Source organism: Saccostrea cucullata, unplaced genomic scaffold (genome assembly GCF_032062105.1).
Source record: "Saccostrea cucullata isolate Sc308-1 unplaced genomic scaffold, CSIRO_AGI_Scuc_v1 ctg6684, whole genome shotgun sequence".
NCBI lineage: Eukaryota > Metazoa > Mollusca > Bivalvia > Ostreida > Ostreidae > Saccostrea > Saccostrea cuccullata.
In genome coordinates this window covers 16731-28556 of record NW_026928137.1, presented here as the reverse complement: position 1 = coordinate 28556, position 11826 = coordinate 16731, and the positions used below count along the sequence as shown (strand labels likewise).

The following is an 11826-nucleotide window of genomic DNA, read 5'->3' as shown; positions in this document are numbered from 1 at the left end:
AGTTCTGAAATATATAGTAAAAAAAATAATTTAATTTGCTGTATTGTAAACTTTGATTTACTACATGTATAATTAACTTTAGTTAACAAGAGCAAACTAAAGTTAACTATAACTGTTAGGATGGTCTCTACAGCCCAGTGGCTTATTTTTTTAGTTAATAATTAAGTACTAAATTGTATGTAAATACGGATATATATTAAATTGCTGTTGTAAAATTTTGAATTTCTTTTTTATTATAGCCTTTGAAATCCAATTCCTTTGGCCATGAAGAAGAGGAAAAGAATGAGCTGCTTTTCTGCTAATATATTCATTTCTTTGTTGATTTTATTTGCGCAGGTACGGAAATTTTTTAAACAACAGAGTCAGACAATATTTTCTGTCGTTTTCATATTCCTACATAGCTGCAGAACTGTAGCTCTCCGAAAAAATATATATTGATAGACCGGAGAGCTACAGTGCCACCCATTGAAAAAACTGTATATTTATTGTGCACAAAAAAGTGTGCTTGGTTCTGGTTTAATTCTTCCAAATTCTTACCTCAATTGCAAAAAGAGAGAGAGAGAGAGAACAATGTGATCAAGGTTTATTGAGCTGCAACCTTATCCTTAGCGTTAAGTCGCCCAACTGGCGCATCAGGAGAACAAGGATTTACGTAGGGATGCATTGAAAGATACATAATTTTTTTTCTCACAAAAACAACAAAACCATAATTGGTAATCAACTTTAAAGCAACATAAAAGGTACCTTAAATTTAAACTTGTGCACATTTTGACAATTGGGAGAATGGCTCATTAGAGTGGACCATAACAAAGGAATATAGAGGCTTTATCAATAATATTTTTTTCTTATAAACAACAGAGGCATTGTGTGTCATAATAACTCAAAGGCATCTTTAGGAGGTGTAGGTTTAAGTTTGTTCAAATACCCCTCCCTCCCCTGAACCCAATTTTATATTTAAACTTTTCAAAAGTGAACTTATATTGTGCTTTTACCTAAACAGGTGAGCGTTGTGGCCCCCGTGCCTCTTGTTCTACATGTATAATACAAACACGGACAGTAGAATAATTTTAGCCATGATTTAGTTCTTTTGCATTTAGAGCTTAAACTCGCAACATCAATGGCGAGAAAAAGATCTAGTTCTCCACCCCAAAGTACCGATTTGAAAGAGATTTAAGATTTGACTAAATAAGAAATGATTAATTGATTGTATACTGTTTAACGTCCCTCTGAGAAATTTTCACTCATATGGAGAAGTTATTATAATTAAAAACATGACTGTATGTATATGTTTAATTTGACATTTACAAATGGCTCTGATATTGTTCAAAACGTCATGCGAGCATTGTATTGATCATTAAGAGGAAAGTACTATGATCTTAAGGTGGTCATTTGTTTTAATTTCTTAAACAAACCATATCAATTTTCAAACCATTATTTCGTTATTTAAGCCCGAAGTATCAAAATTGGTAAACGTTTTTTTTTCTATTTTCAGTACAGTCCAATCATTATAGTTTATTTTATGGTTCCCAAACCAAGTTGTTTTTTTTCCTCACCAAATCTAATTAACGTACAGCTACGCACTGTCATTTTTACGGAAAAAGGAACAAATATAGATAATTGAGTAAACATAACCAAACATATATTTAAATTGTTGGATTAATAAAATTATCAATCGTCTAAAGCTTATCTTTGGTACAATATCATAACTCTCTTTAAATTTCGATAGAATGAAAGTGTGAGTTCTAAAAGCTGTTTGGCTAGTATGCCAACATTACAGCTTGTTGAAGAGTGCCCCAAAACAAAAGAGGAATGGAATAAAAGGTCAGACAAAAAACGATGTGACATGTTAGCGGGGACATCTCAGTGTTCATCCTTTGCTTATCACTGTCTACTAAATCAGAATGGAAATGAAACAGTGGAGGTCTGTGCACCAACATGGTTTTTATCAGGTAACCTGTGTTAGAATTTTCTATATTTAGATAAGTATAAATAGGAAGAGGAAAATCTTAAGCCTGGGATTTGTTTCTTGATTGAAATTGCTAAAAATATTTGGATTGACTTATTTTTAATCTTGATTTAATTCTTTCGTTTCAGGATTCTGCGCAATTTATAATACTGATGAGTTTCGAGTAATAGATAACTTTAGCTTCGACTGCAATAACAATACAAAAATAAAGAAAGGGGATAGATGCCCTTCCAGATACATCTCAACAGAGACATACAAATGTAAAGCTCTTTAGTTCTTCAATTTCCCCCTAAAAACATATCAACAAATAAGTGTTTAAACCTTTTATGAATTTATACTTTTTTAGACCAGATTTGTTACAGAAAAAGAGAAGTAAAAGATCTGGAATCTGACAGAATTCACCAGTCAAATATGTAAGTACACTTATTGATAAGAAATAGCACTTTTGAACATATTAACTTAACATGACCCTATGGCGATTGATACATCACGTACTCTTTCAATTGTTACAGTTAAGTATCAACGCAAAAAAATTAAACGTACATTACGAAAAAACATTTGTATAGTATGCCAGGGCATCAACGATAGTGGGAAAAATGGGATAATTTGCATAACGGGAAAAGCATACTATTTGGCCTCCTTAACGTCGGACAAAAAGACAAGTATACGCACCAGATTTGCATGCATATCAGGCCTTTATAGCTCGTACTATAAAAAGTGAAGTGTCCAAGTTGCACTAATACGCTTCCGTACTCCTGACCTACCGACCTGTCTAATATACATTCCTGTAGAATAATTAAGATATCAACTCTGACAATTTTCAAAAAAATTATCACACAGGAAAAAAATTAGAAATGGAAATATTGGGATTTTAAGTCCATGAATGTATTGAATTGCTTAGCTCCTGTGTCTGTATGCCTGACGTGTGTATAGGGCAGGTAATTGATGTTCATCAGCGTATTTCTCAATGATTTTTTTTTCCTTTGTTATCGACAGGGAAGAGGGAAGTAGCCCATTTGTCTTGACAACAGTGTTTATTGTTCTTTTCATCTTGGCACTCATTGCGTCAATTTTCCTATGTGTATTGTTACATCGAGTCGGCTGTGACAAAATATGGAAGAACGGTAAGAGTTTCAAACTTTCCTTTAAAAAGTGAAGATAACAATTATTATGCTCAAAAATCCTGAAAAACAATACAAAGAGTGTGAATTATGAGCAGAGAAAACACGAAACTCTAAAAAAGAGGCGTAATGAGGGAAATCTGCTATACGAAATGTTAATACGATTAAAAATGAAATTTAAGCATTTTAAATTAGTCAAAATCAGACAGAATAATTTTAATGATCAATTGCATGTACGTAGAGTATTCGCATGTAATGGTGTGCATCCGTTGTCTGCGTAAAATTAATCAACCCTGCAAATCTCGTGAAGTTTTGTCAGATTAGATCAGCACTCAGTGATAAAAAAAAACTTTGTAAATTATTTTTTTTTTGGTGAGCTCTCTACAACGAATATGTTTTGGTATCTTTTACAAATCAAACTCTGATTTACCTGACCAGTTCTTGATTTTTTTTTTCGGTATTCCATATTTGATAATGTGAAAAAATCAAAACTGCGCGAGAGTATTTAGTCAAGGAACAAGTTTAATTCAAAACCATACAAATGAGTCTTTTTTATGCCTCTACATGAAATTTATCTCATCTAAGATCAGTTACAAGTAAAGTATTACATTCAGACATCACTGAGTGAAATTCTGAATGAAGTTTTTCATACTAGTTGTTAGGCCATTATTCACTGTAGGAAAGCCGATGACCATTACATATTTTACGTCATCAAAACATGTCGGCCGATCTGGGTTGGGAAAAAATTCACCTCACCCCCTCCCCAAACAAAAAATTGACAAGCCATGCTAAAAATTTTCCAAACTCAAAAACCCTGTTTCTTGGAAGGAAGAGGTGTTTTGACTATATTGTAACTAACTTGGGAGAGAAGGAGGGATCGATTTAATTTTCAATGATCTTTTTCAATAGACAATTGCAAAGAAAGGGTTATGTTTGGAAAAGTTTGGAGTGGTGGGAGGGTGTGTGAGAGGTTGGGCTCCTTTCACTTTTGCCACTTTTTCGCGGTAAAAAGGGGTGTTATTGAACATGAATTGTTTTCATACATATTTCATGATTATTAGATCACATGAGAGAACTCAGGTGACTTATTGCTTTCTGTTTTCGACTGACGTCGTGCGTCGTTAGTCGTATGTTAAAATTTGAACATTTTTAGCATCTTTTCATTGCAACCGCTCAACCAATTTCAACCAAGTGTGACATAAAGCATTAATGGGTCAAGGGGAACAAAATTTGTGAATTTCATGGTCCCTGCCCCCGTGGGGCCTTGGGGATGGGGCCAAAACCACTAAAATTAATGCAATCTTAAATAATGTTCTTCTCTACTCCTGGCAGTCAAAGCAGTCAAACTGTTGGCATGATAGAATCAGCATTGAGTCTTCTACCGCGTAATTGTGAATTTCATAGCCCCAGTTAGGGTCTGGGGTTTTATAGTGCTGGGGAGGGGCTTTATATTTTATATAGTAAAAATGCATGATATATTTGAATTTTTCTTTGCTTTGTGGTATCTTATAAACTAACAAAGTACATAATCATGATGAGCAAGAATGTCTCTTCTTACATTTTGAATTTCATGGCCTCAGGGTTGAGGGTTCTGGTGTTATATGTAGAGCGGGGTTCTATTGATCATATAGTGAAAATGCATTTAAATTCTTTAAAAATCTTTTCCTCTGCTCCCGAGTATTAAACCAATGAACTTTGTACATATTTATGATGAGCAAGAATATTTCTTCTATATTTTGTGAATTTCATGGCCCAATGATTGCAGGCTCTGGTGTTAAAGCGGGGCTTTATTGATCATACAGTGAAATGCATAAATTCTTTAAAAGTCTTCTTCTCTGCTCCTGGGTATTGAATAAACTAACCAAGTACATAGTTATGCTGAGTATTTTGTAAGACCTTCTTCCAAAATTGTGAATTTTATTGCCCCAGGGTCAAGGTTCTGGTGTTAGGGTGGGGCTCTATTGATCATATATAGTGAAAATGCACACATTCTTTAAAATTTTTTTTCAGTAGTTTGAAAGTTGTTACATGATGCTGAAATGGCCTATAAGGGCCGTGGTCCTCTTGTGTATTAGGCATAAGATTGCGGTCATCTGTAAAATTGTATTACGGTCATCATATACATGTACTTGCTAGGGTATGTTTGTTACGGCTATCATACTTTAAAATTTCAAATGCTTTTTTCTTTCATTTTGTTTGTTTGAGTAAAAAAAACTAAACTTGCGTCGAGATAACATCCATGATCGCATAACCTTTATCTTAAATTGCTTAGCTTTATTGAATTATGTTTGTAATCATTGTCGAAAATTTTCATCTTATCGGCTTGGCCGATATATCGTTACGACCGTAATATCTATTACGGTCATCGGCTTTCCCAAGGTCATTATTTACAAACTGAATTGTCAACGGATTTTCCGTTATTTTCCGATCATGATAAGAAGCTCACGGTGGTAATGACCGGTTGGCATGTGATGTTGACTCCAACATGACACCTGATCCCACCTTTGATGTTTTAGAAGTCTTTCTTTAAAAAAGTGATTTAATCTTTCTTATCCTGGCCTGACATGTTTTATATGGTATCTCATGGAAACATTCCTGTACTACAGGAAAATTGTTATTTCTTATATGACTTAGTGTTTTTCACTATCCCCACCATTTGGTATTTCTATCTCTTATTCGCTATTCGTGATCAGGAGCTTGCTCAGAGAATAATCAAATTTTACTTCGTTTCAATATTTTTTCACTTATAACTTGATATGGGATTGACAAAATAATTTTTTTTTAAAAAACATATTCCGTAACTTTTATTGTGGTTCTAGTAACCTTGTTAGCAAAGATATTACGTATCATGTTGATGTATCTTGGCTAATGTGTTTCATACCAATTCAATAGCCGAATTGATCACTTAAAATTCCATCTACCTGGTTCATTCATTGTGCTTTCAAAAGGTGTGCATTGCAAATAAGGGGTGCTCACTTCCCCAAGGCAACTTTCTAAACTGATGATTTTCCAAATTTTAAGGGGTTAGTGTTTAAGACCTCTTCTGATATTTTTTCTGTTTATAGATCTTTTTTTAGATTGGTTATTATTCGTTATGATACCCTCAATCATTATTCGTTATGATACCCTCAAAATGACTCGGATATATATAAATTAAAAATTGTTATAGATTTTAAATAGAATTTTGAAGATGATACTTGTACCATTATCTGGTAGCTTGCACAAATGCATAGCAATGCTGAATAATGTATTAAATTTTTTTCGAGGAACGTTGCTACGGTTGCTACAGTAGAAATTTATTCAATCACAGTTAATTTCTTGAGAAGAAAATTTCATTTTTAGGAATTTACATTCATTGCCTGTGTAGATTGCAATGACCAAATGATATCAAGAAAACAGATTGGTGTTTGGGTCTGAGTAAACGCATTGTGAAGAAAAGAATTCAAAGTAAATAGATCTTAATTGTTATAATCTTTAGTTTTAACATATATGTATCTTCTGCTGGATTCCTTGATATATATATTTCCGTTATCCACACTGAGGTTAAACTGGTTCATTTCTGTCAATATCGAACACCGATCAATGCAAATGAGATCAAATTATTTTCGCCTATTGTGTGACGTAAGTGAAAAAATACATCTAACACAATATATCACTCTGTGGTCAAATATCAAGTTTTTTTATATCGCTGGGAAAAAAAGGGGAAATTTAAATCTTCAAGAAAATTTTTTATATAACATTTTTTAATAAGTTTTTAATTATATCAAAATGTAATAAGTTTCGCTATAAACCCAAAAAACGAGTCACACCAAACATTATGTCACCCCGGAAAATTTAGTCACCCCCGAGGAAGATTTATGTAGCCTTTCGATCACCTTCACGGTTTTAACGTTACGCAATTTAGTTCGGGTTCGAATTTCATACGTCGGTTGCTAAACAAAAGTAAACAACAAAGATTTTTTAAGTAAAGGAAATTTATTATTTGTGTAAATTTTGTCGATTTTTAAAATTTCAAATTTTCTTTTAATTTTAAAATGTCGTATAACATATAGTCATATCCCCCAAAGGCTTTCCACTATACCAGAAACCCCCCCCGGGCCCAAACCCGGATTTAGCCCCCTCGCCTTGGATCGGGTGACATAAAACTCCGGGGGTTTCCTGTCACCTCGGGGCAAATATTTTTTGGATTCCCCGAAGCCATGGAAATTTTAATATAGAAACATGTTTTTATGGTATTATACAAAACCCTGGCTTTCCCAAAAAACCCTTAGTGTTATGTCACCTGATGTGGAAGGCAGAGGGGGACATAACACTCCGGGTTTCCTGTCACCGAGGGGAAATTTGGAATCACCCAGAAGCCATGTGGTATATGTTATATGACATTTTTAAAATTAAAAGAAAATTTAAAATATTCAAAAACGTTAAAATTTACAAAAAATCCAAAAATGCCTTCTTGACGTTAAGAAATACGTTGTGTTGTTTGCCTTTGCCTAGCAATCGACGTCATAAAATCTCGAACCCAACTAAAAGCTACGTAAAAGCCGTAAACGTGATCAAAGGATGAAAAAACTTTTCTGGGGGGGATAATCCCTTTCCGGCTACATAACTGTTTCCGGTGTGACTGATTTTTTAGGGTTTATAGCGAAACTTATTACATTTGGAATAATAAGAAAACGTTTAAAAACGTTATAAAAAATAGAGTTTTGACCTTAGTATTAATCAATATTGCAGAACAGACATATAGAAACAACACAAATGTATCCACGCGGGAAAAATCCGTTTCTTGGAAATAATCAAGGTAATGGTATTTACTTTATTTTTTTTTTAAAGTTTACTTTAAAGTTTCAATCAATGTTTCATGATTAAAATATTAAGATTAAAAAATTTGTTAGGCAACCAAAAGGGCTCTTTTACTTTATTTCAGTTTTAATTACAATTCTATTTAGAAATAAGTTGTAAGTAAGAATGTCTTTTAATGTATTTTTTTTTACATTTTGTCTACATGTACAGTTAAGCCTAGACAGTTCCTTGCAATATAACGGTAAATACTCAATTTGTCGTCAATAACACAATAGGGTCATTATATATATATTCTATTTTCAATGTTTGTCACTGGCCATAAGTATCATTTTGATTCAGTGTAATGTTTTAATGTGAAAGTCACCCTTTCAAAGAAATATGGGTACATGTATACATGGATTTTAATTATTTTTTGCATGTAGATAATTAAAATAAGTGTTTAAAAATAAAGTTACAACATCAAAAAAATTTTTTTTTTTTGTGCTCTTATTTTTGGTAAATGCATAATTTTAAGTGCAAAAAAGGGAACAAAAAGGTAAAAAAGTTTTTAAGCTGTTTTATATGTAAGAGATAATCAAAAGCTGGATGTGTTGATGAATATTATTTATAGCATAGACTCTTATCTTTTAATTAATCAATAAATAAGACTCCAATTTATCTTTTCTTTAGAAAATTATATGGTAAATTTGATTTAGCAAATGACTTTTTGAATTCAGTATCCAATTTTCATTACGTTATAAAACCCAATACATTACATGGACAGAATTTTTTTCTGATGTTATTATAAATACAAAGTACAAACTCTTGAGTCATTCAATAAAATCAGTGGGAACAGGTATATTGAAAGAAATGAAAGGAGTCAAATTTACCCATTTTTTTTAAAATAATTTTCCCTAATGAAAATCCCGCCCGGTTTTTTTATAAAGAAGAAAATACTACGATTGAAAGTTAATTTGGCTTTTTGTTGTGATAGATTAAAAAATTACTTGATTTATTTTTTTACATGTCTCATAGGTGGCAGGTGTCTTTATTTTAAAAATTTATTAATTTTCTTTTTTTGATCGGGATCGGTTTTATTTCAAGGGGATGGGTTTTTTCCCGTAAATTTAGAAATATTTCCTGTTTGGTTTCATTTTTTATCAGGAAAATATGCGTGTTTTTTATTTCTTTTCAGTCAATCAACTCTTTTGTGATGAGTGTATCCATAAATTAAAATGTATAATATATTTAAATTACTATGTCTTTTACATACATGAAGATTACATGTAAAACATCTGTTTAATTTCATATACTGGTATTTAAAAAAAAATTTATTTGTACATGCATTATGAAACAACGAGAGAAAGTTAATTTTAGCTGCATTATTAATCTTTTCCCCAAAGAAATCTTTTTATATTTTCTCAGGAACTAAAGAGTTAAATTCTATCACTGGGAAATTTAACTTGCCTAAATACAAAAAATATTTTATGTGTACAGTCTGGCTTTACCCAAATTTTTTTTTACCTGCCACCTGTAAACCTTTCCCCCACATTTTCCTCTTCAACGAAATTTAAATTTATATAAATAAGAAAACAAGTTCTTTCATATAAAGTATCATCAATTTAAGAGCGATCGAGTCCATAAAAGCTTGGAAAAAGCGGGGGGGGGGGCATCATTATGTTTAAAAACTGTACACTGGTTTTAAAACATTTTGACCAACATATTCACATGTTTTAACTCCATATTCAATGTAAGTGTGTGATTATCTCAATGGCTAAATAGATAAATGAATACAGGTAAATGAATGAATGAATGAATGAATGAATGAATAAATGAATAAATAAATAAATAAATAAATTAATTAATAAAATAAAATAAAAAGAAAACGAATTGTTTCACTAAAAATCTTCCCTTACTGGGAGTTCAGATAATTTACCACAATAAATAATTTTGAATTCATAACTTATTTTTCAGGTTTTTTTTTCATTTTTAAAGACCCAGATTTTTTTTTTGATTTGACTGCAAAATAAATATATTTAAGTTTTTTAAAATTATGAAGTAAACATTTAACTTCATTGAATTAAAAAATCGTAAATCTAAAATATTCATCATTGATCCCTATAACAGAAGAAAATAAAATGCTTCATCCCAATTTTATAAAAAATGTTCATTATAAAAAATGATTTTTACGCATTCCTATAAAACAGTTTTTTTTTTTTTTTTTTTTTTAAAAAGCTCTCAGACAGTAAGAATTACTTTTAAAACAAGTTTTTAAAACATCTAGCTGAGCTGCCCCTGTATAATTTCTTTTTTCCTACACTTTTACGCCAAAAATTTCAAACTTCTCTGGAAAACTTGTAACTATTTCATAATGACGCAATACTAGTCAGGTATATGACGTCACTATACATCAATGGAAACGTGGATTCAACCCCAATAATAAGACTTTTGGGAAAATTTTACTAGCATTCCATAAAAAGGGTTTAGAATTTACCGATGCCACGGGGGATAACTCTTGCATCACAAAAGTTCATCAAACTTAAACCAGAAAACTACTATCAAAAAGGGTTTTTCCCCCTGATTTTATTTTCTAAAGAAAAAAATTGAAATATTTCTAATTTAGTTAGTGTGAATTATATCCTGTTAAAAATGTATTGGAAATTACAGTTCTTTGTTTTTGACCTACATTCAATGGTTTATATAGGGGACTTCAAAAACACAAAACAAAAGGAAATTTTACTAAATAAGCAATTTTCAAACAAATCTTCAATTACATTATTCCTTTTGGACTACATTGATATTGTTTTTCATAAAATATCAAATATTCCTCACATTCGATGTGCCGCCTAGCTTTTTATACAATGCTGTTTTTTCAGTGGACTGCCTCTAAATGGCTACTCTGTCCATGAGAAATACTTGAACCATATGCGTTTACATGAAAATATAGATCATGGGTACAGTAACTCTTCGGTACAGTAAAAATTTTTTTTTGGTTTACCTGGGTGAGCCAAAAAAAAACAAGAACTAAATTTTTTCCCCACTGAAGAATTTCATTGAAAATGCAGGTTTAAATAAAATACCCCGTATTTAGGGAATCGAGTTCACTGTACAAAGTATTTGAAGTAATTTTATGAGATTGATAGGGAAAATGGGTCAGTTTTTTTAAAATTTAACCATACCAGGAGTTTAAAAGCAATGCAGGGTTTATCATCAGTAATATACATGTAGTGCATGCTAATTTTAAAACAGAAAATGAAGATATTAACATGGATTAAAAAGAAAACAAAAAAAAAAAATGCGGTACTGAAAGTAAATTAGACCATTTCTTTTTTTTTTTTGGTTTAATCCCCCTGCTTTATCTTATTTTTGACACGCCAGTGCAGAATATCATATAAATCAGCATTACAAAAAAAATTAATTTGAGAAAAACTTTGGTGTTTTGTTATTTTTTACATTTGTTGAATCTGTCAAATTAAGTATCGATATTTTTTAAATGTATACGGTTCGGTTTAAGTTTATTCCTTTTTATTTTTTAATTCTTCATTATAAGAATTTAAATCATCATTGTACATATAATATCCATTTTCTCTGCTATTTGCTAAAAAAATCATAGTTTTTATTCCTTTTGGTCAGTTACAGTCCAGTTGTATAAATGTCAGAAGTGAAAAAGTTTGTCATTACGATTTATACAAGACTTTCCACAAATATTGGACTGTCAAAGGTTTATTTAAGACAGCAAGACTAAAGGAATGACACCACAGGGAGTTTTTTTTCATCGGAAACGACTGTATAAACTACCTATACTATATATGCATCACATAACTGTGGCGTGCAACAAAAAAAAAAGAAAGAACCATCAGGGTTAACTACATGTATTTTGCACTTTGTCCAAAATTATAAGTTTTTTTTTTTTATTTTGGATAAAACTACGGGATATGTTAAGAATTTTTTTTCTAATTT

General features: G+C 31.3%; 1 protein-coding gene across 1 annotated transcript; it reads left to right on the top strand.

Annotated features, from left to right (window-relative positions):
* Window positions 1-232: 232 nt before the first annotated feature.
* Window positions 233-7880, top strand: LOC134276535 (uncharacterized). The gene is made up of 6 exons (XM_062758779.1): window positions 233-336; window positions 1727-1949; window positions 2095-2226; window positions 2313-2379; window positions 2963-3090; window positions 7819-7880. Exons 1-6 carry the CDS (start codon window positions 265-267, stop codon window positions 7878-7880), a joined length of 684 nt encoding a protein of 227 aa, XP_062614763.1. The 5' UTR covers window positions 233-264.
* Window positions 7881-11826: the final 3946 nt, after the last annotated feature.

Excerpts from the sequence above, each read along its gene's own strand:
- LOC134276535 (XM_062758779.1), top strand. The coding sequence starts at position 265 with ATGAAGAAGAGGAAAAGAATGAGCTGCTTTTCTGCTAATATATTCATT. Across the intron at positions 337-1,726 it reads TGTTGATTTTATTTGCGCAG|AATGAAAGTGTGAGTTCTAA; the intron begins GTACGGAAATTT and ends AAATTTCGATAG. Across the intron at positions 2,227-2,312 it reads CTCAACAGAGACATACAAAT|ACCAGATTTGTTACAGAAAA; the intron begins GTAAAGCTCTTT and ends ATACTTTTTTAG.